We start from the raw sequence: 27,786 nt of genomic DNA on the forward strand, positions 1-27,786 counted from the left end.
TATAAAATAATATTAAACGCTACCCAGTAAAAAGACTACAGATATAGACACAAATTAACTTGCAATTCCACACTACACAGTAACAGAGATAATTCTCAATTGAGAAATTTTGTCTTTAATTCCAATCTGCACTTAAACATTACAACTACCTCGAGAATGTTTTATCTTTACCCTGGGCTGCTGCAGTGAAGATACAAGACAATCTACTTGTAAGTCTCTTTGGATGGCAGCAAAGTCTTCTGCAATCTTCAGAACTAGAAGACTGGCATAGACATGATGAAAACAGAAACGAATTTTCAGTTACTTCCCTCTTCCTTTATTTTGAATAGCAATTAGTAAATCAGCCCCTTCTACCTCCTCCCTAGTGCTGTCAAGCTGTTGAGAGCAGTTTGCAACACTACAATGGTACTATTGTGAATGCAGTCTGGGCTTCCTTCCCACAGAGAGTTAAATGGGCAGTTCCTGCCGCCCATGATTGGTGTCCAGTGAAACAATACTTAAGAGCCAGGTTTTATCAGTTCCACGCCAAAGAAGTGAAGCCAGGGAACCCAAGCCTTCATATCATGCTGAACCATATGCCAACCCTGCTGGCCCCAAAGGTTTATCACTAAGAATCAGGAACCATCATGTCCCCTGTGAAATTTCAGTTCACATACCTTCTGTGAAATACATGGCTTTGCTGAAAACTGACCTTTTTCCACAATTGGCAAGAACAGATGGATGGTAACTACGGTTTGGCAAGCAGAAATTAAAGAGATTTTCTAATACCCTGCATTCTTCTATGTTTAGAACAAGAAGCATTCAGAAGGAAATAGAGACATTTCTGCCCTAAAGATCTATTCAGGTGCAGCAAATCAGCAATTAAACTATTTTTTCTAATGTCTAGAAAGTATATTGTGATTACTTCGATTAGTTGGGCCAGGATTAGGACTCATGTTCTTTGGACTACCATATGGTAATTTCAATTAATGTAATACTAACTTTTAATCCTTGCTTTATGGTGGTTTATTGTGTTTTTTTCTTTGTTTGTTTTCCCTACTAAATCTGCGGCACATCCAGGATACATTATAAACACACATCCTTTTTTTTTTTTTCCCTGGTAATTTTGACTTCTTTAGTTAGTGAATATGGTTACCTGGAGTATACTCCAGCTAGATATTTTCACATATTCACAGGTATTACATAAAACCCTTTACTCAGTAAATGACAAGAGACTTGTTAGAGAACAAAGACAACCAATGAGCTTGTTTCTATTATCTCCTTGTTTTTTGTTGGGTACATATCAACATCTAATCCCTCTGCTGGCAATAGAACTATGCTCCAACTGTCTTGATTATCATATGTAGAACAATGTAGGAACAGTTTGTCACTATCTTATTAAACTCACCCTAAAACATTCTATCTCACAGACAGTAGTATTTGTCAGTTTTGCTTGTTACAAATAATCTCCCACATTACTCAGCAATTTAAACAAGAGAATCAACCATACACAATGGTACATACTTATTCTTTTATAGATAAAGCTTTCAGAGTTTTAGTGTACAAAACTTTCAAGCCATTTCTCTGTTATTAGGGCTGAATTTATGGGCAGAAAAGGATTACATCAACAAACAATGCTCTCTTTTGCGAAATAAAAACAGGATTTTTAAATAGTTTTTTTTTTTAATTCCTTACTTTAAATCCTAGAAATGTCAGAAATAAAATGTTTAATCTTCCCTCCTTTTATTCTCAGACATCTGAGAGCTATCAAAGGAATCTGTATGAATTTTAACACCTTAAGAGGGCAAGAGTCTTAACATTTTAACAATGGGTTTTTGTTAGCCAAAATGTTTAATTAATTAATAAGGTTAAGTAGGTATTAACAAAAAAAACCTGTCATTTTGTGTTATGCACAAAGCAATTACTCTGCATATGATTGAACTAGTTTATTTTTCTATTCCAGTTTAAGGAATATAAGCCTTCTTTTTTCTGCTTTTTTTTTTTTTGTTAAAAGAGGGATATGCAGGCCTTTAAAATGTATTTTATGACAAAAGAATGATTGCTCTACTAATTTTCAATTTACAACATACCCCAAATTTCCTACCTTAAAGAGACGCAGTAACAAAGAACTTCCCTCCCTTGAGCCATCTGTACTGATAGATCTAAATTCAGAAGTTCTAGTAGGCTGAGAAAGCACTTCACTGCCTTTCACAGTAGCCCATTGACATTCTTTTACTCTAAATCATAATGCCACCTGAATAAGTCTACTCACATTTTATATAGAAATCAAACAATTTTTTTTAATTACAGAAAACATTAGACCTCCCCAGCCCCTTCAGATGGCTAAATTCAATTAATGAAAGAATGCAGATGTAAAAAATCCTAGAATATATTTTTTCTGAACAATACAAAAATATCTGAATCCCCCTCAAACAGTCTCCATCAACAGAACACTCTATACAATTATTAGAAGAACATATTTTGCTCTTTTACTACTTTCAAGAGAGTCTCATGCAGTTCATTCAGGAAGAATAAATAATAAATAAAGATGCTACTAATTCAAAACCAGATTACGATATCTTGATGTGATGACAACAACAGTATTTACCCTTAAACCCAAGTGCTTGTGCTACAGCTCTTTAACATGCTAAGTTAAACTCTTAACAGCCAGTATCCTAGCTAGGTTCTGCCAACAGCCCATAAGAAGAGGAAGAGACAGAAGAGCTACTGGGATAGAGAAAGGAGGTTCTGTGGGACTAGAAGCAGTAAAATTACTGAAGAAAATATGTTTACCTGAAGAGATACGAATCCAGAACTGCTGTTAAAGAAAAGCATAGTATGATTTGCACACACAAAAAAATCACAGACTCTATGCATGAAAATACACTACACTGCAACACAGAAGCAGTGCTCTCAAGCTTTCAATTTCAATTCGCTCCTAGTATTAAAAATGCATTATTCAGAAGAAAAGGAGCAATGAAGAAAAACAACTGAAATGATGTGTCTACATGAAAATGCAGTAGAAACAGCAGCTTTGTACACGCATCTGCAAATATTACTCCAGCAGTTACTTGAAGTGTCTGTATGACAAAAACTAAGGCAAGAGTTTAAAAACCTATCACAAATGCTGGTTCAATCAGTTGTCTCTAGTGGCTAAAATCAAAGGCATTTAAAGTGATGCTTTGGAATTATTCATAGCAAAACAGTCCTATTCTTTCAACAGGTAACTAATAAATGATGGCTGAGAACAGGCTCACACTACCCCTGAGGTCCAATTGTTACTCGGAACACTTTTGCTCCCTGGTGTTGCATTTTAAGTCTAATTACACGATCAGGCCAATAAATTGGACTCAGGGGATAAAAAACACTACAAAAGTACCTATCCTGACAAAACCAGAGGTTGTAAGAAAATGCACATCAAATAGAAGAGAGGCAAGACAAGATGAATGAAGGAGAGGTATCAAAGCTTGAAAGAGAGTCATTAACACTGACAGATTACTGTAATTCTGGCTGTCAAGGTGATCGATTTAAGCAGCATATGTCAATCAATACTTGCCTCATTTACTGTGCAACATTATATATATAGTCAGGTAAGGTATCCCTACAATAGGATTCTAACGATACTTACTTAATGAACATAAATAACTTATGCTTTGGAATCTTCACTGGTTTTTCATTCGGCCCTTTTTTGACAGGGAAAACTTCAATGTGATTTTATTACCCATGCAAAAGTTACTTTGTGTGGTTCTAATTACATTGCCATAATACATACAGTTCCTTTATGGGAGAGATTCAAATTGCATCAGTTTTCAGTGTAACATACTACAGCACTAATCTTGAATATGAACATTCTTAAACACAGCATTTACTTATGAACTGCTCATTTTGCATTTTCTTCATTAGTTGTTCGCCATTCTGAGTACTTTCACTACCCATGGTTTACAAGAAACCAAGTCCTGTGGGTATTTCTTCTGGCATTTTTCTTACAACAGTCTCTTCTTCTTCAAATATGTTTGTGGCATCAAAAGAAAAAACATTAATTAGATGCATTAGCTCAGGGAAAAAAATCTATAAAGATGACATAAAAAACTTACTGTCATTACATATCTACAAATTGGCACACACACAAGCACATATGTATGACTTTATATAGCGACAAACGTTCCTCTTATATCTAAGTCTTAGAATGCAAAGAGAAACTGTTATCCTATTCCTTGAAATTGAAATAACCGAACAGTCTACTAAAACAATCTGATATTTATAAATTCCTGGGAAATCCTCAGTATTTCTCATTTTACTGTTGTATGCATGCATCTAATTAACTACATTTCAATTAAGAAGATCAAAAGAATTGTCAGCAGAACTAGAACTTGGGAAAATTGAAAAACTGAGCATGTCAAAATAAAGGAAATACTGAATATAATTTTCTTTTTCTTGTGATTCTTGTTTGAACTTGAAAAAAATTCCACTGCTAAGCAGAAAAATAGATTCTAGAAATAACTCTATTTTCTCCTGGAAGAGACAGCAAGGGTCATGTGATGAACTCATCTGTGACTCTTATTTGAACTTATATCAAACAAGGCTTCAGTAGTATGACTCAAGGGTGGGATAAATATTCACTGAAATCCTGAAATCTTCAATTATTTGTTGTAAAGTATATTAAGTAATATCTACAAAGTATACCAAAATACTGGCCAAAGAAAGTGCCTTCTAGCTTCAATATCTCAGTTTCTGTATTAGTAGAAAACCTCCAAAACCTTCACAAATACTACTGTGAAAAAGTAAGTTAAATATATGCTTAATTAAATATGGCCAGAAAATGTGAAACATACTCTTTGCTCACTGTATGTCATGAGTGATTAGACCTTGATTATTGAAGCCATTAATTAAAAAAAAAATCTTATCAGAAATTTTCATAGAAATCAGTAAATAAAAAATATTCAATTATCCCCTAAATAATGGCCTTCTTATTCTACATTATAGTGAGAATGGTTGTTCTCAACATCTGGTACCATTACTATACCTGCATTTATAAGTCTTTGCAGTATTCCTAGCATACACGCAGTTGGTGTGTACTCAGGAGATATGCATGCACTTCTTAATGCAATGACAAACGCATTGAGAAGAAACACACAGATGGAAAAGGAGGTATCGCTTTTTCATTAGCAAGACAATGTAAGTATTTTGAGTGTGTCATCTGTTACTGTATGTATACATGCTGCTTATTGGTGAAGGGGTACTGTTACACAAAAATAAGACCACTGAAAGACAGTGAGGGGTTGAAGAATTCTTGAAGGCAAAACTAAAGCAAATTCCTCAAATTAACAAAGAATCATAGAATCATAGAATTAGCTAGGTTGGAAAAGACCTACAAGATCATCCATTCCAACCATCCACCTACCACCAATAACCCCACTAAACCATGTCTCTCAACACTATATCTAAATGTCTCTTGAACACCTCCAGAAGCTCAATCCATAATGGAAATTCTCTCTTCACACCACTAGAACAATGAAAATGGCAAGCATCAAGTCCAAGCAGGACACCTGCCATGCCTGTGTGATGGCTGCTGATATATCAAGTAAATTTTAAATCTTAAAATACTACAATACTGAAACATTGTTCTATTCTATTCTAAGCAAAGAATAAAAACAGAGCAGATTAAACCTTTAAAAATCATTAACAAAATCAAATATTTTAAGCTATTTAAGTTTGCTATCAGAAGTGTCAAAATAACATCAGAAACAGGAAAGTGAATGATAGGGTATTTCAGTGTCAGGAAGATACTTCAGATCACACAATGCATTCTCAAAGTTGGAGCAGACTATAAAAGGGAGATGAGCAGAATTTCCTGTATCCATGCAACCATTATTACACTATTCACACGTACTACCCATTGCCACTTCATGATTAACAGTCTAGAGCAATAAAGGAAAAGTTGCAATCAGGTTACATGAAGAGGAATGAATATCCCTGCTGATTACAAATGACAGCTGATTTTTTTTTCAGTCAGGTCTACATTTACAAAAAGCACCAACTCAAAGGACAGATAAACCCTCCTTGGAAGTAGGAGGGCCCCTTTCAGTGCCACTTTCTTCACATGCTATATGTTTTCTAAACAAAACACACAACTAGTTTAATCAAGAGTTTACCATGACCCGTTTTCACTACAAAGATCTACAACACAACGTTGTAAATATTCCTTGAGCATACATAAGCACAGATCTACATATCAACTCCACAAAGAGACAAAAAATGTCCACCAAGTATTCTACAGCACAGTGAAATGAACTACAGCCTCGCAGGAACAGAGATATCCATACACTGGTACTGGTTTTGAAATTTCCTGTTTCTGATGGTCTACTATGTTAATAAAAGGAGAGTCAATACGTAAGTGTAGGGTTTGAATTCTTAATGTATTCAACTAAGGTCTCAAGTATTGTTCCCCAAAGACACACATTACACTGAATTTCATCATAGTTCCTACAAAATTAACAACACAGGTCCAATATATTAGACAATCATAGATAAATAAAAATTAATTTCAAGCAGATCAGTTGAGAAGTCTTGTTCACTGCCACCATCGTGTTCCTGGACATGTGAAAGGCCTTGATTATCAGCTTCAGTTTTCAAGATGGATTTCTGTTTTTGGTGCACTTATGAAAAATGGCTTTTCTGTTCCTATTTTCCCCCCTCTTCAGAAGTATTATTTACACCACTGTGAGCTCTCTTTTTATTTGCTCAGTAAGTTCTGTCTTCCACAAGAGTCATTAAGTCTAGAGAGGTCTCCACAAACGCTATTTAACCACAGACCATAAAATCTTCATGTCTCCACCTCCTTCAGTTCACAAGAAACTTGAAAGCTGGTAGAGCCATAGCTAAAATATGCCGGAGGAAAAGAGTGGGAGACACCAAAGACAATCCTCAACATCTTCAATTCCCTTCTATTGCAAAACCAAACTGGATTCAATTTTGAAATATTCCTAGTTAAGAGATCACGTCTGTGTTACAGAAAACTCCTGCTGATCCTTGCCATTCTTATCTGAGAGAAAATCTTTCTTGACCTCAAATGTCATAATGGGTGGAACACCTAAAGCATTGACATTTTTCTTAAAGCGTTTTCGAGCCATAGAGAAGATGGCCAAATTTTGAAGTTTATTTGTTTATTTTCTGTTGCCTATTGAATCAATTGACTCCTGTCGGGCCAGAGAAATTAGCAGAATTTTTTTCTAATGTCTCTCCAAGTCAACAGCTTTTAAAGAAGTCCTCATGCACCAGATTAATTTTTGATGTACAAATTTTTACTGTACAAAGCACTAAGTACAAGCTATTCCAAGTCAGGTAGAAAAGCAACTCTAACGTCTACTTAACAAATCAGTGCCCAATCAAATGATGCTTAGTAAGCTTACCAAGTTATGGTACATAAGCTACAAACTAATACTATCTAATATTATAGCTAGTTAATGTTTTTCACAGTTATCACGCTGAACGTATTAAGGGGCACAAACCCACCAACCAACACTATCTAATATTAAATACAGGTAATGCTTTCCACAGTTACCACAATAACCATATTAAGGGACATATATCAACACTTTTATGGAAGCAATGTCATACACGACATGTAGAGAATTGATAAAAGTATAAAAAATGTAATGAGAACCAAATTATAAGTGAACATATAATAAACAGCTCCAAGGACCTGGCCAATTCCTAGACACTGAGTTGGCAAGCTATGTCTGAGGAATTTATAAAAACTTGTGTATTCAGTAAGAAATCTGAAACACAGATCTTTTTGTAGATGTATTTTTCAGCACTGAAAGTGCTATTTCAAAGTAAATTTTTTTCCAATTGCTCATCACTATACATCAATATAGTGCTATAAGCCATCACTTTTCACGGTATAATGATGATAATACATTTTAAATTCTTTGATTAAGCCACTTGAGTAATGACAAAAAGATCGGACCTTTCTGAGCATAAAAATACCATGAATCAACATCCGTCATCTACAGAAATGGCACAAACGTCATTTACTGTGATCACACCAAACACCATACATCACTCATCTTTAAATCCACTTCGTCATATCTAAAGGGAGAACAAATCCAAAACTCCATTAGTATTAGCAGTCAGCCTTAAAAAAATAGTGTTGCAGCAACAATGTATCACATGAAAAATACAAATATATACAGTTTGGGTAGAAATTAGGCACAGAATTTCTTTTGGATCAAAATTTAAGCTTACCTTTCAATTTATGAAAACAAAAAATAGTACATTCTTGTTGATTTAAGTAACAGGTATAGAACAGAACAGAACTCAGTCCTAAGATGGGGAGAAGCAGAAGAGATTGACTTACTTTACGTTTTTTTAATTTCTGATTGGTAAATCTATTCTCCATAGAGAAGCCTTTTCAAAATACTACAGTTTCAGTTTCTACCAGAAAATGAGATAACCTTTTCTGATGTCTTTACAAAGACATTAACTTCATTTAACAACATTGTATTCTGGGCTGAACAACAAAATCCCCAGGAGTAAAATGAACTAATTTCTCATTTTGAAGGAAAGCAGCATTGGCATCCTTCTTCAAACTAGAAAATAAAGATAAGTAATTTTAATACTGGGGAAATACTTAATATCTTTAAGTAGAAAAAGATCAGTAACACTGATCAGTAACAAAGATCAGTAACATTGCTGCTTTAGGAAGGCTACCCACAAAATGGTCATTACAATAATTGTTTAAGACAAAGTGATAAGAACTTACACCATGTTATAAAACATCAGAAACAAATGCCTTTATAGTGCTGAATCTGTTCTTTGCTTAATTAAAAAAGTTGGTCTTTATGTCAGTGCTTTGCTATGCTTTTTAAGGCAGTGACACATAATAAATTGAAAACATTTTCCCTAAATCTGACAAAAATGTAAGATGACACAAAACACAAAGATCATAGCCATAGAACTGCAGGGGAATGTATATGCCTTGGGAACCACTTGTGTGAAAGGATACAAGTTTTGGTATAAAGGGATTAATGATTTCAATGCACGGCTTGCATTTATAGCTGTTGCGCGAACCATAATAGGAAGAATTTTTCCATTCACAATAGCACCATCAAAGAGTGGACCAAAAAATGGAACCTGAATAAAAAATTAAGAAATTCAACATAAACCAATATGTAAGCTGTAACAATTAGCAATCAACAGTAACAATAGAGTGCCCAAGTGTATAATTTTTTTCTCCTCATTGTTAGATAATCAAACCAGTTATTGTGCTCCACGACAGACCTTTTCTCTTGGGGAAATATACAGCCATATAACTGCTTGATATCCTTGGTAACAGATAACACAGTATTTGAAGAAAATTAAGCAACCATTTTAATACTATGTCTCATCAAAGCTTATTTTCAAAATTTGCTGCCAAAATCCAAAGAATAGTCATGCATATGACGTTCATGAGGTTGCAAGGCCAGGTGACAATGTTGTAGGCAAAAGTAAGCAAGAGCAGTCTTCTTTTTCCTTTTTAACATTCAAGCCCTTTCCTGTCCCCCATAATGTAATACGTCGTACTTAAGCTAGTAAGGAAAACAATACACTTATTAATTCAAATACAAGTAACCTTGTAATAACAAGACCATGTACTGGCTATCATTTCATACTTATCACCAGAGGTAATTATCACATAAATGAATTCCTATATTCCTACTTCTGTTATACCTCAGTTATTAATTTTAGCACTTTTAAGAAAGACTTTTAATACTTGAAGCACAGAAACTTCTGGCGAGTGACTTCATAGAGAGAAATTTTGCAGTACAAACATTCATGATGATTTTTACTCAGTCAGCATTCACTATCTTAAACCGCTGACAGCCCAGACATTTGATGAACAGACATTAGAAAGGATGTGTGTTCATATGCCTAAGAGTTGAATGGTCTTTGCTTTGCTGAATTAATTTTCAAGTTCCTATGTGGAGCCCAGGAGAAGATGAAAATTGGCTTTGAGAAGAAAGAGGAATATGACAGGGATGGAAAAGTTCAAGCAGGCTATGATTTAACAGCCCCAATCACATGTCAATCAACAGAAAATTTCAAAGATTATCTTCAATTTAAATAATCAAGCAGAATATTGGAGCTTTCTTTGCAGTTTATGATGCTAGAAGATTTGCTTGATAGGATCAGGCCTCTGCAGGTTCAAGTTAGTTGTTTTGCTATGCATTGTTCTAACTGAGTTCTCCCACTTCCTCCTACCACTGCAATTGTCAACACTGAAGACAGACCACCTTGTTGAATCAATTTATTACACCAAAGCCTCACATTCAAAACAGAACTCATTTCATGATAAACACATGAAAGAAACACATAACCCGCCACCTGCCTTACCTCAGGCTTCTTCATGATCTGGATACTGAACATATGGTTTTTCATGGGATAGATAACAATAAGAACATCACCAAATTCTGTTGGAATTATTCCTCTTCTATAATCTCGAGTATGCTCTGACCAAACAATGTGTACTTCATCATTTCCCAAATGTCTTAGCTGGAAAAGCAGAAATAAAAGAGCATCAGTTTAAATATGTTCTGTATCCATGCAGCTATACTAAATGCTCTTATTTCAGTAGGAAAAAAGACGCTAAAAAGAAATAAAGGGGAATAAAATAATCAAATTACACTACAGTTCTCTCACATTTTCAGTCACAGTATTGGTTTTTGCTATAGATTTTTATACATTGTTGCCAATTACTATTTAAATTAACAGTCATGTCTACAGACTACTAAAAGCTAAAATTTTGTTGATATTATCTCAAGAATGCCAAGTTATTCAATCTGATTTGCCAAAATGGTTTCAAGATTGCCATCACTGACAGGCAGTAAACTACTAAATTCCTTATGAATTTTAAAAATACATAGATAAACATCTGTTTAAAAGACATCCATGTGAGCAGTCTTTTAACCTTGTCACTCTAACCAAATTCTAAACTGGCCACCACAAACACAAATCATTTTAAAGGAGGAGCTACTACATTTTTCATACCCCTAGATCAACTAAACTATATGTTAATTTCCCATGAAACCTGCACACCCTTCTAAAAGTAACCATCTTCTAACAAACAAAAATAGTGCTTGAAAAATTACTCGAATACTTGCTCAGAATGGCTGAATGGGATTCTCAAAATCAGTTAAATACCATCACCTGTAATCATATAACCAGACTAAGGAAAATACTGAATGCCTTGGAATTACCTGCACTCAAGCTTCAAAATGCAATTTCAGCAGAACAATACCATTTAATAAACATCTGTTAATATTATGGAGTGAGGCTTTCTGTATAATGATCAAATAAATTCAGACTCTTTAAGATAAAGTTTCCTTCCACTGCAGGCCATCTTTGAAAATTCAAGCAGGAACCTCATTTTTTTCTCCCTGTGCATCACCAGATATAGCTGACAATTTTCTTTATCCACAGTTTTCAGTTTGTTTGCACAGCTTTGGCCAACTTGAGTTTGTCAGTCAATTGCCTTGATGTTATTCAAAAGACAGCACTGTGAACCACTGTTAACAGGTAACATGCTGATACAAATCTGAGCACTTCCAAGTTGTTCTTTTGTATAAAAAGGCAACAACTTTCTGTATTCATTTTTTATAATATAACTGCACTTTAAATAAAAGGAAAACATATACAAAGTCACCAGAGAAATATCATTTCAAGTATTTGGTTGTTTATATTATAAAGTCTCCTGGAACACTATTTTTGTCTTATCTGAAGGCTTACATTGGTCATCAGTAGTAGTCTTTACAAAAACAAACCAAAAAAGAAAAAAAGAAAAAAACATGCTTCTGTTCTTCTCTGCTGGCTTTGAATTGTATCAGACCAAAAACTAGTGTTGTATTTCTACAATAAAAGCCTCTTATTCAGTTTCGGACTGGGCAAAGGACAGATGGCATCAGTGCCACACATCCTGTGACACTCAGCAAACCATTTGTTTTGCCTGGACCAGATCATACATACATCCAACGAACAATGAGTGCAGTTCCTTTGAAGTGAGCTATTCTTGCCTCTTTTGCAGATGGCTAAGTTATTTTGAACAACACTTAGATGCTATTGTGCCAAGCGTAAACCTAGACCAAGAGAAGAATTGGTTATAACAGCATTCAGGATGTTGAGTTTTATTTGACTAGATGAGAACAAAACCAGGCAGCAACCTGAATGACTGATGTGGAACACAAGAACACCAGCTGCAGAAACGCTGGATGACATGTTTACAATGACATGTTGTAAAAAACAACTAACTGTGGAACTGTTTGGAGGGCTTAAATTTCTTCTACCTTCTGAGGTGAAGTGACAGTCAAATTATCCATCAGAATATGACAGTGACATAAAGGCATGTGAAACTGTCAGGCCCACACTCAGAAGCAGGTGAAAAGTTCAGGAAGGATGAGACGGCCTTATCAAAGAGAAAGTAAGAGGCTCAGATAGGAAATCTTGTGGAATATGAACAAAAGAGAGTGATCCTAGACTGAGTTATGGTCAGTCATCTGGCGCACCTTTACTGATCTGACTGCCAAAAAGCAGAACACCCACCACTGATACACTCATCACTGCACAGTACCACTCTTAATACAGCAATATTGAACTATTAATTAGACAACAACTTTACTTATCATCTTTGGACTCAAAGACAATAAACTTGCACTGTTAGATTTCAAACAATGGATAGAGACAAACTACATGCCAGATAAACAGCTTTAAAATCCTAAACATATTGAATTTAGATAGTATGGTTTCCGAGTGTCCCTGAATTTCATTTACCAAAGGTTGCCCCTGTTTAACAAGTATCTACAGCTAAGCAGACATTACACCAATTCTTGCATTTTTGGGATAGCTACTGAGATGGAGCATCGCTACTGATGTATACTTGCATAGATTTTGGAGTGTGATAAAAGTCTATTGTGCAGTTATTTCACAAGGACTACTGACAAAGAGCACATAAATAAGGATGCCAAGTGTACTGAAGCAATCGGTGATTTTTCCTTCCATTTTGGAAGTGTGCTTTATTACCCCCATAGAAGTGTGAGGATACATTCCAGGCTAAAAAAGCTAATTTATTCAGAAGAAAAGAACAATGAATTGTATGATTTCACTGAGGTCCAAGTTCTGTCAGCTGTCCTTCATCTCATGAGTACTCTCAAAAGCTATTTGACAAAGACTTAGTTCAAGTGCAGAACAGCATCTCTGTGATACACAATGCATTGAGTCAAGCTTAGATGGTGCAAGTAGGTAAATGATGGTGTTAACTGTGTGTGCTGGTTTGTACTCAAATCCAAACTATGATCAGTGCTTTGTGCTCATCACAGGAGGAAGAAGAGCAACAAGAGAATATAAAACTATTACAGATGTCACCTACCTGAACTTCTCCAAAGCCTTTGACATGGTCCCTCACCACATCCTTCTCTCTAAATTGGAGAGGTATGGATTTGAAGGTGGATTAAGAACTGGTTGGCTGGTTGCAGCCAAAGGGTTGTGATAAATGGTTCTGTGTCAGGGTGGAGGCCGGTCATGAGTGGTGTCCCCCAAGGCTCAGTCTTGGGACCGGTGCTCTTCAACATCTTCATCAATGACACAGATGATGGAATCGAGTGCACCCTCAGCAAGTTTGCAGATGACACCAAGCAGAGTGGTGGTCAATACATCGGAAGCCATCCAGAGGGACCAGGACAGAAGTGGGTCCATGAGAAGCTAATGAGGTTCAACAAGGCCAAATGCAAGGTGCTACACTTGGGCTGGGGAAATCCCAGGTATTCATACAAACTAGGGGAAGATCTCCTTGAGAGCAGCCCTACAGAGAAAGACTTGGGGGTCCTGGTGGACAAGAAGCTGGCCATGAGCCAGCAGTGTGTGCTGGCAGCCTGGAAGGCCAACTATGTTCTGGCTGCATTAGAAGAGAAGTGGCCAGCAGGGAGACGAAGGTGATTGTCCCCCTCTACTCAGCTCTTGTGAGGCCCCATCTGGAGTACTGCGTCCAGGCCTGGGGCCCTCAGTACAAGAAAGACACAGAGCTCTTGGAACAAGTTCAGAGGAGGGCCACCAAGATGATCAGAGGGCTGGAGCACTTCTCCTATGAAGAAGGGTTGTGGGAACTGGGCTTGTTTAGCTTGGAGAAGAGAAGGCTCCAGGGAAACCTCACTGTGGCCTTCCAATTCTTGAAGGGAGCATATAAACAGGAGGGGGAACAATTGTTTATGAGGGTGGATAGTGATACGACAGGGGGAATGGTATTCCCCTGAGACAGGGGAGATTTAGGTTAGATATTAGAATGAAGTTTTTCACTCAGAGGGTGGTGACGCACTGGAACAGGTTGTCCAGAAAGGTTGTGGATGCCCCATCCCTGGAGGCATTCAAGGCAAGGCTGGACATGGCTCTGGGCAGCCTGGTCTAGTGGTTGGTGACTCTGCACTCAGCACGGGGTTTGAAACTAGATGATCTTTTGAGGTCCTTTTCAACCCAGGCCATTCTATGATTCTATAAACTATAAAAGACTGGGTGTTGCTTATTTTATCTTTATGGTTGGAGAAGAATTAAATTTTGGATAAGTAATTCTATTCACTTTTCAGGAGCAGATCAAAAAGAGTTCTGATCCTAAAAAAGGGCTCCTTACTGCTTCTTTAACATGACCTCATCATGGTCAGTAAGCAATGCTTACAAGAAACTTTGAATGGTTATAACCTGCCTGATGAACGCACTTGATTCATGGAAGAGATCTCAAAAACCTGGGTACCTGGAATTGTCTCAAAAAGCCTTTGATTGTCTGCTAGGTTTTGCATGAACTTTTTAGGAAGAATTTCAGTTTTTCTTCATTTTTCAGTTCCCTTTGCAATGACCCTGAAACTGAGCACGGCTCCAGCACAAAGCTCTCCTGCAAGCACAGCAAACAGGAGAATCCATCATGAACTGTCATTATAACACCACAGAAGGGCCAGAGACTGACCTCTTTCAAGTTTGATCTGGATTCCTTATGTCTGAATTGGAAGCATCCCAGAAATCAGGACAGTGCACACAATTGGCACAAAGGTACTGTGTTATAACCATTTCTGCGCATTGAATCCACAGGACAGACAGCAACATAGTTTGTCAAGAAGAAAGTGTGGTTCCACTGTTATCAAGCAGAATCAGATGTGGTACGCACGTTATATGCAAGTAACAAGACTAAAATCTGTGTCAATGGTTATTTGGAACTCTCCACCAGCAGTTGTGTAAGCCATTGCATCTTCAAAATAATTTCCTGACTTTGTTTTCCTAAATTTAGACCTTAGTATGTACAAAAACTTAGGCAAGCAGTCAAGTTTTTCAAATCTAGAGATTTGAAGAACAGCAATAATATAAATAGTAAAATTTGCTGAATTATTATACTTCAAGTAACTGGTAATACAGTACAGCTGAAATACCTTGAGCTGTAGTTATACACCAATATTCTAAAATACTAAATATTGTATAACTTCAGATCCAGCTCTAGATAGTTAATTGTTGAAGTATAAGGAAATATACAAAATAGAGATGGGTAAATGCAAAGAATCGGTGAAAAGGCAAATATTTTTTACAGTAGCATACTTAAAGGATGGAAGTATCAAGCCCAGAGAATGGAAGGTTCAGCAAGCAATATAGCAGTTTAGGATATAGTGGATAAATTTTAGCTGTGTGTATGGAGAAGAAAAGGCTATATCGCAAGAAATGTTACATGGAAAAAAAGAACAGAGCATTAAGCACCAAATCAATGTAAGAATCCAGAAAAGTGGATCAAATTAAAGATGATTTCCGGCTATGGGCAAAAGTGACAGGCACAATGGTCATGTTATCCATGGTGATCCACAAAGGTGGCAATGAGAAATAGATTAAGAGCTCTGTTTTACCAATTTTAAACCTGAGCTGACGGGAAGACAGCCTGAGGAAATGTCAGAGATGAGCAGATTTTTTTAGGCTTGCTTTGAAATGATACTCCATTAAAATAAATATATAAAAATGACCAACTGTAAGGTTACCTGAAATTTCAAATTTAACTCAAAATACTTTAAAATATTCTTACTCTATAGCCATCATCATGTGTCAGCTCTCTTAATACATTTATGTTAACTGAATACAAAAGAAACGTGAAATAAATATTACCAGGAGGGATGATCAAATCTAATTTTGATACATTAGTGTCATATGCTGTACATGTTACAATAGCAGCCAGACTTAATACTAGGCTGCAGGCTATACTGAAATTTCCAAATGGCAGATTGTTCTAAGTGATACCAAGTATAATTGAAGTAATAAACGATAGTAAAAGCAAAGCACACTGTCAGGAAGAATTTAAGTATTTACTTTTTAAAATTAAATGAGTTAGGTTTGGAAAGGCAAGACAAGTGAAATAATGCAGGGCTCAATTTACAAAAAATTCCTTTTATTTATCTGTTGCATTAACCCTTGAACTCTTGCCAAAATTACTGTAATTTCTAATATTCACTTACCTAAAGGAGGGAGAAAAAAGGCTATTATATTTTCTTCTGATACAGCAACATCCCAAAATTTACTACTTCTTCAAAAATGAAAGTGTTCATTATAAAAAGAACAGAAGGAGCAGAAACATCTAAAGTACTGGCATACTGCAGCTAGTTTTGTTAATTAAATTTAAGAAGCACTTCTGTTTATAGTATATATAACCTCTGGTTTAATTTTTTACAAAACTTTAGCAACTATGGTATAGTGGTTTTTGTTGTGTCTTTTAAGTGGCATGTGTACTTAACTGTAACTAAAAAAATATTGTACTAATGATTTGCATCTATAAACATTCAACTCCCTGATACATCTCGATACAGAATAAAAAACTAGATGTAAATGCTGAGAGTTATAATTCTTTTAGGACAACATCAAAGATAAACTAGAATCATGTAATACAGCCAAGGCCAAAGATGAATTAGTACTCCAATTGTTAATAATTTTACTACTACTTATTTATGTATCTTGTGTATAATCTCACCTACAATGCCTTCACTCCTCTGTCTGGCTAAGGAAGGAGGAGCCAGACAGGTGATAGGTAGAGGCACAAATATGAGCTTTTTCACTCTGAACTGAATCTTCACAGCTTCATTGAACTTTAACATTTTCTTTGTAAGTTTGCTCTTGTAAGGCTTTTGTAAATGCTTTTAAATCTAACTCTTAATTCTAAAAGAAAAAAATGGGTTATATTAGTGGCATTAAATGTTTAATGTTTTTAAATTAATGTTTTAGAAATGCATTTCAATGTTAAGTTCCTTCATATATGCACATTTTCATATGTGCTTCCTGAATTCATGCCTTTTCTTGCTCTTGTCCATGTCTTCAGTAACAAATGCTTCAGAGGTATCCAAGACATTTAAAAGTTTTATTTACTACTCTGTAAGATGGATGGAAAATAAGTTTAAAATTGGGTTGGCCTCTGAAACAGCAGAATCTTGATTTTGCAGTTGCTGGACAGGCAGGAAGAAGTTTTGTTTTAATTTAATTTGATTTCCATTTATAAAATGGACCTATCATGCACCTCTAGGCACATTTACAGTATAAAAACAGCAGCAGTTCTAAGCCAAGTACTGGAAGTTTGCTTCTTTTTCTCTTTGAATGAAATAGACAAAGAAAGTACATGAAAGACTCGCAGAGAAACTCAAAACTTAAGTTTCACTTAAGGTCATGGAACAGTACTGTGCTCAGCACAATTACAGGGATTTTGAAGTCCATTCTACTGAGTGTGAGGTTGCACTGGACATAAAATATATTTTTTTCTGACCCATTCACAATGTAAGCAGCACAAGTAGTTTCAGAACCAGTAAAAGAATTATGCACTAAGCCTGTTTCCCTGCTTATGACTCTTGATCCAATTTTATGATTTTTCTCAAGATTCAAATCTGACGATTTTCTCTAATTTGGGATGACACTCATTGCATCTCTGGTGCTGGTTCCCTGATGTCTAATGCTTCCTTTCATACAGTCTTTATCTGGTGAGTAGGGCCCAGCACTAACAGTCTTTCTTATATACATGAAGTTAATACTTTCCAACCTGTCTCTATTAAATTTAATTGAAAAGATATTAGAGAAGGGAGGAGAGATGTAAAGACAGGCTCACAAGAGAAATGTAGAGGAGAAACAGGACTGGGTGATCTTGTAGGTCTTTTCCAACCTAGCTAATTCTATAATTCTAACAGGAAAGAAAGCCACACAGAATAAAGGAGCCTGGTAACAGCCCATAAGCAGCACGCTACAAATACAATTCCAATTGATATATACTCCACTGACATATCCATACAGACCTCAAATATTCCTAATTACTGAAAAGTGAGATTGTGAAAGAGGATAGAAATGGGCCTAGGGCAAATTGGAGTTGTTAAGAAGTCCAGTTGACACCACTTTCACATGTTAAATCACAGGAGACCTGGACCAGCACTGAACCTTGTCATGCAAAACAGATATATATATATATTCAGAGTTCTCCTGGAAACAGTCATGAGATCTTTTCTGTGTGTTCTGCTGAAGTCTACAGCATTTGAAAATTATTTGAGAAAAATTAACTAATTTTCATTGTGATCCATCTTTCTCCTTCCCAACACTTTGTAATGGTCAAATTCAAATACTATATGCAAAGATTGTAAACATAATTATAAGCTGTGTTGCATGAAATCAAATTTCTGTTTAAAACATACAGAAGCCAGTTAACATAACAGCATATATTGTAGCAATATATATTGCTCTATACTACAACAAAAGCAGCAACCTTGTTTCAAAGTTAGTTATATTATTTATTAAACCACTCTTATAAATCACTAACAATATGACTTTTACTCTGGCTATGCTTAATGAAATAAAGAACTGGAAGGACCCAGCACAATAGGCACATAAGAAGAAATATTTTTAATTAAAAAAACAAAACAAAACAAAACAAAAAAATAACCTAAGATGCCACAGTGAGAAGTTAGAACCCACAGTTAGTCTATAATAATAATAAGAACAACAATAATACTTTTTTCTCCAAGTTGAACACAAAGAACAAAAAGTCATTAATAACTGAAGTTTGCCAGAGGCATAGCTATTGCTCTCTTTACTGACTGTCTACTGTCTAATTTAATTACAAGTATTAAACTCCATTCTGAGGTCAACCAGCTTCAGTTCCTTCAATATTACACTTCAACCAGTGCTCATTAACGTGTCTACTGAATGGATTAGCACATCTGAAGATGTATGTATGTAGTAGAGGGGACAGTCTAACGATAGCCAATTGTTCATTTATAATAGGACACGTTAGAGGTGGTAACTTACTATCACTAATATGGAATTTATTAAATTCTAAAGAAAAAATACCAATACAGAAAATCATTCTTTTCTTAACATGGTGATGAGAGATTCTATCACTCTTGAACATTCATGTCTGCTCCAAAACAAAACACCTTATATATAAGCATTGTGAAATTATTAATATTTTAAACTTTTTAAAGGGAAAATAGTTTAATAGACAGCATGTGACCCTTCAGTGAATAAAAAGTCACCCTTTAAAGTACTCACCATATACTTATCGATTGGCATTCAAAGTCTCAAATAAAAATCACCATTTTTATGGACTGCTTTTTTGTCTACACACTTATCTTCCTTCATTTTTCACCACTATTCATATGATCACACCAGTATTTGCAATAATTACAAAATTCACCATTATGACAGTTAGTTTATATGGCTTACCCTCCTTCTGTAAAATACCCACTATCAGCAGGCAAAAGTATGTTTTATGATTTATTTCTTTTTTAAGAGAAAATTACTGGATTTTCTTTTAGAATGACTCTAATTTCCCTAGTTTTATTACTGCAAGGAAAGCTTTTAATCAGAAACATGTACCTTTTTTGTTAGAGAATCATCTGAATCAGAAGGCATTCTTGTTGACACATGGAACATTACTTCTACTGTTGAGGTAGCAAAATATGGAGTGGTCAATCCAGTGCTTTTGTTTTTTTGCAGTCCTCCCATAAAGCCACAATGGTTTGTGAGATTTACCTAGAAGTAAAGTCCAGGAGACATTAGGAGAAAAAAAAATAATCAAGTGATAAATACAATCTTCATACACAATTTTTTTTTAATTCACTTTCAACCGAATTTTAAAAATGGATGGTCACTTTTCACAGCCAGCCAGAAGCAGGAGTGATTCCTGTACTTCTGTGAGACAGAGCCGTGTCTCAGAAAGTTAATCTTTTGCAGTCAGAAACAAAGCACACAAAAAATGGAAATCCTTTTAACAATATCAGACTAGTCACTGAAGAGTTGCAGTGCCGTATAGATGACGGGATATATCACAGCATTTCTGACTGCTGGAACAGATGTGAAGAGAGCAGAGTGATTGTGAATAGGTGCATGCCTGCAGTGGAAGGGAGCTAGAAGAGAACATGAGTAAAGATGCATGTTCATATTTTTGGGATTCACAAATTCGAACAAAGCTAAAACTTCAATGAACTTCACGCTTTACAGGCCCACAAGGCAATCAAGATGCTCCCTCATTAGAACCACGGAGTACAGAATTGCATATTAATGAATAATTCCTGCCTGCATAAACTTTCCTAAATTGAAAGAGCTTAGAATTAAATATCTAGTATTGCTAATGAAATTAGAATTCTTCTCTGCATCCTATTAGCAAAACAGTACTTGTAAGTAATTTAAACAGCCAAAGAATTGTGGGGATATATAATTTCCTCTGTAAACAAACTTAGAATAAAAAATTTGAATAAATACCTCCCAGCCAAGGCCAGCTACAAAATCCTCATAGGCTTGACTTCCCCCAGTATTAGTAAGAATGGAGTGTTTATCTTCTTGTCCCTCAGCAACATAAAACACTGCAATCTTGTGTGTCTCTCGGCTGTAAAACACGGGATGGTCACCGCATGACAGTGCCTTTGCTAATATGAAACCAAAATACGCAAACACTACACACAGAGCATGGGTTTTAAAATTTCAAAAAAGACTGTGGAAGTAAAGTACAATTATACAACCTTTTAATTCTATGCTACAACTCCACCTACAATTCCATATCTTCAAATACAAACAGCGTTGGAAACCAGCTAAACAAATAGCTAAAACTAAAAAGGTAGACACTTACATATTGATGTTTTAAAACTATCCCATGTTACACATCCAGATGCTAGTAATTTCAAGTTATTTTGAAATTTGTTCTATTTCATATTTGACCTGTAGATTTCACTCTACAAGTAACATTAATGTAACTTCAGTATAACAACAATAACTACAATATACTGCAATGTACAAAAATGTTTTTCTGAATTATTTTTAACAGCAGCTCAATTCTCTCATCTATGCTAGTTACAGCACGTAATACTAATAAGGTAGGGTAGCCAGTAGAATTTACCATTGTCTTGAGTCCAAATTTCTGAGCTCTCGAAGTAACTTCTCATTTTTCTTCAGGAGATGAAAGCTCCTTCTAAATAGAAAAATTTGTAACTTTATCACTTGTTCAGTTATGAAACACCAGAACAGTAAAAGAACTGTACAAGAACATTGCCAAGTACAAGTAAAAACAGCCAACAAATGTTTTTGCCTTTTCAACCATCCTTTCTTACATAAAATGATTAAGGTATCTTTAAAAATAAATCTAAGCCATTTTTTACTCCAGGAAATCTTTGATATCCATTATAATCCTGAAAGCAAACTTTATTTCTTTCTATCTTCATCTGTCAGCCTATTGGATACAGCAGCAATCAATCTGCTCCCTGCAGAAGAATGAGCAGAACTGCTTTTGACGCATGTATAATCTGCACACTTTACTCGGCCAAAACATATGTGCCTAGTGACAAAAGACACTCCCACAATCCACTGTTCTAGGGAGTTAGTGTATTAAATACTGAGCTTTCGCTCTTCTGAATTACTGAAAAATACAGAACGTAGCTTAGAAGTCACCCAGCCAGCTGTAACAATTTAAAGGAAAAACAAAACAATATGTTACAGTAAGAAAGACACTTCTAAAAATAAAAAAAGCACTTAAAATCTTCCCCATAAAACAAAGTAGAATGAATTTAAGAGCAGCAGTGTTCAAAATCAGACTGCCTTGACAAGTAAAAGGCCCACTTATGAAAGGCTATAACACCAAAATTTTTGAAGTAAAAAAAAATTTGATTCCAGTAGTAGCTCAGTGACATAAGCTACAGAATATCCATAATCTTTCAAAGTACAAGCATATTTCAATGTCTCTAATACAGAATTTGACAGATATGGCAAAAGAAGGTTTCAGCCTCATAAATTCTAGGATGCTAATATTTGTACATACCTACGTATATGTGCACATAAATCTAAATACATCTAAACACAAATAATAATGATAACATAAGCAGAGACATTTAAGTTCATAACCAAAGGTGGCTTATCTCCTGTTCTAAACAATACCCCAAAATGGCCAATGTCAAAATAAGTAGTAGAAGACACATTTCTAGTTAGCTAACAAGGAGGCTGCATGCTAGCATGCTCTTAGCAGGCAAAGCAGCAGGACACCATCCAGCAGCACAATAGCTGAGAATATGACACTTTTAGAGACTCATTCTGGCATAGAAATGTAACAATTTTTGCAAGAACATACAAGGGAAGCAAAGAAAGCAAAAATATCCCGTGTCTACCCATGGTAGTACCCCTTAGTACAGTTGGTGAAAGGATTATTAGAAAAGATATAACTCCTTCAATTCTCCCTCCAACACTAAGAATAAAAGTAGCAATAAAGGCAATAGGCTTCTCCTTTCCGTCTCTCTAAATGACAGGCTGAAATGCACAAGAAAACTGTCATTTTCCTTTAGCTGCAAGTTGCACAATCCCTGTCTGCTTTTGTTGGCTGGCCAAGAATATTTTTGGCTGAACCCACTCTATGAACAACTATTATTACACAGTATGAGCAGCACAATTTTTTCAAAAAGAGTTCATAAAAATACGGTCTCTTGTCTTTTCTTTTTACCTTTTATCCCAAGAATTCATTCCCAGTACACTGAGAAGTAGTCTGCAGTAGTAAAATGCTGACTGGGGCTTTTGCGATGTTGGCTCATCCTGCTCCATAGCCCTCATATTTAAATCATTGAAATGTTTTTCAACAAACTCTCTCTCTTCCGTGTGCTGTTTCAGAATTGCATTGATGACATCATTCTCCTGCTTCTCTGAGATGCAGACTGGTTGAGGAGCAGGAATGTTGAGTGAGACTCCAGTTCTCTGTAAGCATTCAGGGCTTGTAACACCTAAATACTGCAAGAGCTCATCAAGGGCATCTTCTTCATCCCTAATTGTATCCCATGTTGGTACAGTGTCTCTAAATTTCCTTTTTACTTGGAGTGTAATTCCATCCCTTGCAGATATATCCTCCACATGCTCAAAAGAAGAGAGAGGATCTTCAGTTTTTTCTTGTTGAGATAATGAAAGGGCAAAAGATGTTTGTTGCGAAGATGGACATAAGGATGACGGTCCATACAAAATGGCTGAATCCCACGAGTATTTGCCAGACAGATCACGCACTATAATTCTGACATTTGAGTTAGCAGATGCAAGTCCAGCAGATAATCCTCCCCCAGGCATGTCATCTTCTGCTTGGATTTGTATGCAAGACACCAAGGAAGTATTGTTTAACACAAAGAATTGAAGGTTTGGGTTCTCAAAAAGTTCAGGAGAAAGCTCAGGACTTTCACTGTATGGATTGTCATTATTTTCGCACACTTGACTAGTTAGCATAGCAGGTCCTCCACTCATAGGATAGTGGCCTAAGTGGTTGACTAGATGTGTGATCACAGTACGAGCAGCAACAGAAATTAATCCTTGTTGCATGTGAGTTTTCACTGTGAGAGAAAGAACACAGGTTTTCAAGTAAGAGTTCAGAAAACAACACTGAGATTTACTTATTTCTTTTGGTCTCTTCCTCCTCAGGAGTTTATAAGAAAGGATAAGCAATGCAAACTTCACATACTACCAATACCGTTATGGAGAATGTGTATTTTGACAAACATTGGTCACATATATAACCAGCATGAAAAATCTTAACACAGTTAAAGAAGCATCTTAATTATTTTACAGCCTATCATACCTCCTTATCATATCTTGGTAATCAGCAAGATCCTTCTAAAAAAAAATAGCATTCCTTAATCTAGTGAAAATATATATTAAATTGCTAATGAAGTAGAGATTATAATTATGTTCTAAGAAGATCATCTCAAATTGCAATGGATTTTTTTTTATTTTATTTCTACAAATCATTACACTGTGAAAAGCAAAGGGACATAGATGCATAAAACCTCTAACCCATCTCAATTTCCCAGGGGAGCATATAGATGTGGGTTAGGTTGAGAAGAACACCGCATGATTTTAAAGTACCAAAGCAAAGACTAGGCTACCTATACTGAACATAACCTACATTAGCAACATCAAAAAAAAAAAGACGCATCTCATGGCCTAACTGCATTTTTAGAAGTTTCTCTCTCCAAGTTTTTCCAGTTGGAAAGACAAGTTACATGTGCCCATCTTATATGATATTTATCTTGTGAAATTTACAGGTATTTCTGTAAGGCTTTCCCACTTACATTCTTTCTTGGATACATTCCACTTGTATACAGCATTATCTACATTTTTGTAATGCATAATGACTGTCATAACAGTTGGATGTCATAACAGTACTGGCTGTATTCTGTATCTGCAGAAGTAAACAAATTTGTATATGTTTGCCTTTTATATTTCTCCCAAGGTTTGGGTAAAGCATGTAAGGAACACTTGGATTTCTGGCTCTTCCATACCTTTATGGAGCATTAGATCTGAACTACAAAAAGGGAAAGATCTCATTCTGTTAATAACTGGTAAAATCAACTTAATTTCTACCTACTCCAGCACTCAGAAAAAAATATTTTGATGAATTAAGGCCTTGAAAACTGATAAAAACAAATTAGATATCATGCGTGTGGTTTTTTTTTTTTTTAAGATTATCTACAGCCTTCTTGAGGTTTAAAAATTAACAAACATAAAAACATTCATTGAAGCTCAATTAAATGCTCAGATACTGATAGCATACAAGGAAATTAAGTTATAGTGCCATCTGCTGAAACATAAGAGGGAATTGTAAGGAAATGTATACAAGACAAAGAGAAATCAAGTTGGATGCTTGAAAAATAATTTACCAGTGCAGCACTACCCAGCACCTGGAGAGCGCAGATGCTGGCTCGTCTTTGTCAGCAAATTTATGCCAAATGTTTACAGCTTGGTATTGCACAGATAAGTAAGAAAATACTAAGGTTCCTGCAAGCAGACATGAGCTTCCTAGCTAGGTGAAGTCTCACACTGAGTAGGTTAATTGCATTTAGTGTATTTCTACTGAAACAACCAAAGAAATGAGGGATTCCATAGTTTGTAAGATATTATTATTTTCTGGCAAATCCTAAAAAACTCAAATCATATAATAGTTGTTTTGTGTCTATATTACTAAAGATACTCCCTTAGGAGCCTCAGGACATACAGAAAGGAAAGGTGATATAACGATACAAAGAGTGGAACATCAGATTAAAATGATGAAGGTCCGTTCCCAGTTCAACAGCAATCATTCTGTAAAAATTTTATTCTTGAATTCAAATAAAAAAGAACTGGGATATAAACCTGTAAAAGCCTCTTCTAAAAATCAGTACAATACTTCTCACTGAGTATCTTCTCAGAATGCATTAATGTTGGTCATGTGGTCTAAAAATGACATAGAAAACTTAAAACTATTAAGAAAGCATACTGAAAAACACGTGGCCTGATACACTGAAGTAAAACAAAGGAGTCTCTGTAAACATTTTTGCCACATAGCAAATCAGATTTTGGTGACGGTTTCCCATAGTAAATAAAAATAAAAATAAAAAAAATAAAAAAAAAAGTAAAACAAAACTAAACAGAAAACAACCAATAATGCATTTTGAAAAGATGAGAGTTTTAAAATAAATTTGAAACATAAAGGATACATTTAGCAATTAGTTCCTAAAAGCACATCTCCTCAGCCACGAACAACTGGACATTCAATACACTAGGATTCTTAAAATGAATATCTAAACCACAAACTGTGTTTCTGCAGGGCAGATCTAAATATGCAATAATGCAACCATCAGAACCTTACCACAAATTCTACTAAGTTGTACCATTACACGTTACTGGCTGCTTTGCCAGTGTATAATAGCGTCTGAACACTCTCTGCTCTCTTTACAATGGTACAGTCTCTCACTCGGGCAATGCAATTTGTATGTGTACACGACCACTTGGTAATTTGCTAGAAGCATATTGGCTATTTTTCTCAGTTCCTGAAATTACCTCTTTTGTGAGAAGAATGAAGGTCTATCACCACTAATTTGTATCAGTGCCAGGAATGGATGATTCCTGAATTTCCTTAGGATGTGTTGTTAACTCTTTACTTCAACTTTGGCTGAACAGCTTCTAAAAACTGCAGTTATACAGTAGAAGGAAGAAGTAATGACTGAAGGAAAAATTTAACTCTGTTTACCCTTTTAGCTTCCTAAAAGAATGATGCACCTGTACATAGTGGTTCATCTCAGTAAGAAGCACAAACTGGAGAAATGAGACAAATCTTTATCTGGAAACTTTCCTTTTTCTCCATTACTCTTAGAAGGAGTCTACGAGAGTTCAGCATAGCTCAGATACCTTAATTTTACACTAGCTTGTGGAAGTCTTACCCCATTCTATTTTTAAGCTACAGGTTTAGGAAGAACCTCTGTTTAGAATAAGTTTCTCAAAACACAAATTGTGCTAATATGAATGCACCGTGCATAAACTGTTTTTTTTTTAAAGATGTTATTTTTTGTCCCATTTCCGTAAAAAAAAAAAAGCAATAAGCATCAAAGCCTTAAAAGAAAAGCAAAAGTACATAATTTTTCTAATTTTTAAAGAAAAGACTAAATTTATATCAGATGGAGAAGATCTTTTATTTAGAAACTGAAACATGATCAGTCTAAACAAATCTGTTTAAAAATGTGTTTGAAGAAATGACAGAAATGGGATCAAATACACAAAATCAATAACTGATATATCACTGAAACTATGCAATGGAACTACTGCATTTCCAATCTCATCTATCCCTAACAGATTTCTGGTCAGTGAAGAACAGGATTCAAAGTGTTTCTGCCTAGAGTTGCAAAAAAAATTCCAGTAAAATATTATTTCCTTCCAACTAGACCCTATTCACTGGTCTGATTTTGCAATTTATCAGTATTAGAAGGTATATAGAAGTTGTTTACATATTTTCATGTAACCACCTTTCTTGCTTATGTAAGCATCACAAAAAACCCTCAAATTTACTTTTTGTAAATGCTTATATCATTTAATACAGACAATTAAAAATATTTTAACAAGAGGTTCCATTTTCATTCTCCTTCACATACGTTCAAGGTCCTGTAATGACAGGTAAAAGATCAGAAGCAGGTAATCAGATCATGGCAGAATACAACTAAACTGTACAGTGAATGGCTGTAATGCTATCCTCCTTGGAGAATGCACACATTCATCATTGTGATGCTGAATTTAGGCTAGTTAGGCTAGACAGCTATATGCCTGTACTGTAGCTAGCGGAAGCTGTTGATTACGCTAGCTAGAGGATCTGTTCATCAACCTTTACGTAGACATGTCCTACGATTCCTTACACATACAAAAGCACCACAGACTTGGACCATGGAAGTTCTGATAATGCAAGAAAAGCAGCTTACTGTTAGCTGTTAGAAGTTCATTCTGGTCTAAATATAATATTTTAATATACTTACTACAATTTCA

General features: G+C 35.4%; 1 protein-coding gene across 9 annotated transcripts in view; it reads right to left on the minus strand.

Annotated features, from left to right (window-relative positions):
* Positions 1 to 27,786, minus strand: part of RALGAPA1 (Ral GTPase activating protein catalytic alpha subunit 1) — a 118,746-nt gene that overhangs the window by 20,175 nt on the left and 70,785 nt on the right. For 8 of the 9 annotated variants that reach the window (XM_021403348.1, XM_021403356.1, XM_021403352.1 and 5 more), the window contains 6 exons: positions 22,967 to 23,831; positions 21,380 to 21,451; positions 20,749 to 20,872; positions 19,864 to 20,019; positions 10,354 to 10,512; positions 8,987 to 9,114 (listed from right to left, as the gene is read on the minus strand). In XM_021403348.1, coding sequence (XP_021259023.1) covers positions 8,987 to 9,114; positions 10,354 to 10,512; positions 19,864 to 20,019; positions 20,749 to 20,872; positions 21,380 to 21,451; positions 22,967 to 23,831 — 1,504 coding nt within the window. Of the gene's footprint in view, positions 1 to 8,986; positions 9,115 to 10,353; positions 10,515 to 19,863; positions 20,020 to 20,748; positions 20,873 to 21,379; positions 21,452 to 22,966; positions 23,832 to 27,786 lie in introns of those variants that run through there. The other variant, XM_021403353.1, reaches the window with a different exon arrangement.

Source organism: Numida meleagris, chromosome 6, assembly GCF_002078875.1.
Source record: "Numida meleagris isolate 19003 breed g44 Domestic line chromosome 6, NumMel1.0, whole genome shotgun sequence".
NCBI lineage: Eukaryota > Metazoa > Chordata > Aves > Galliformes > Numididae > Numida > Numida meleagris.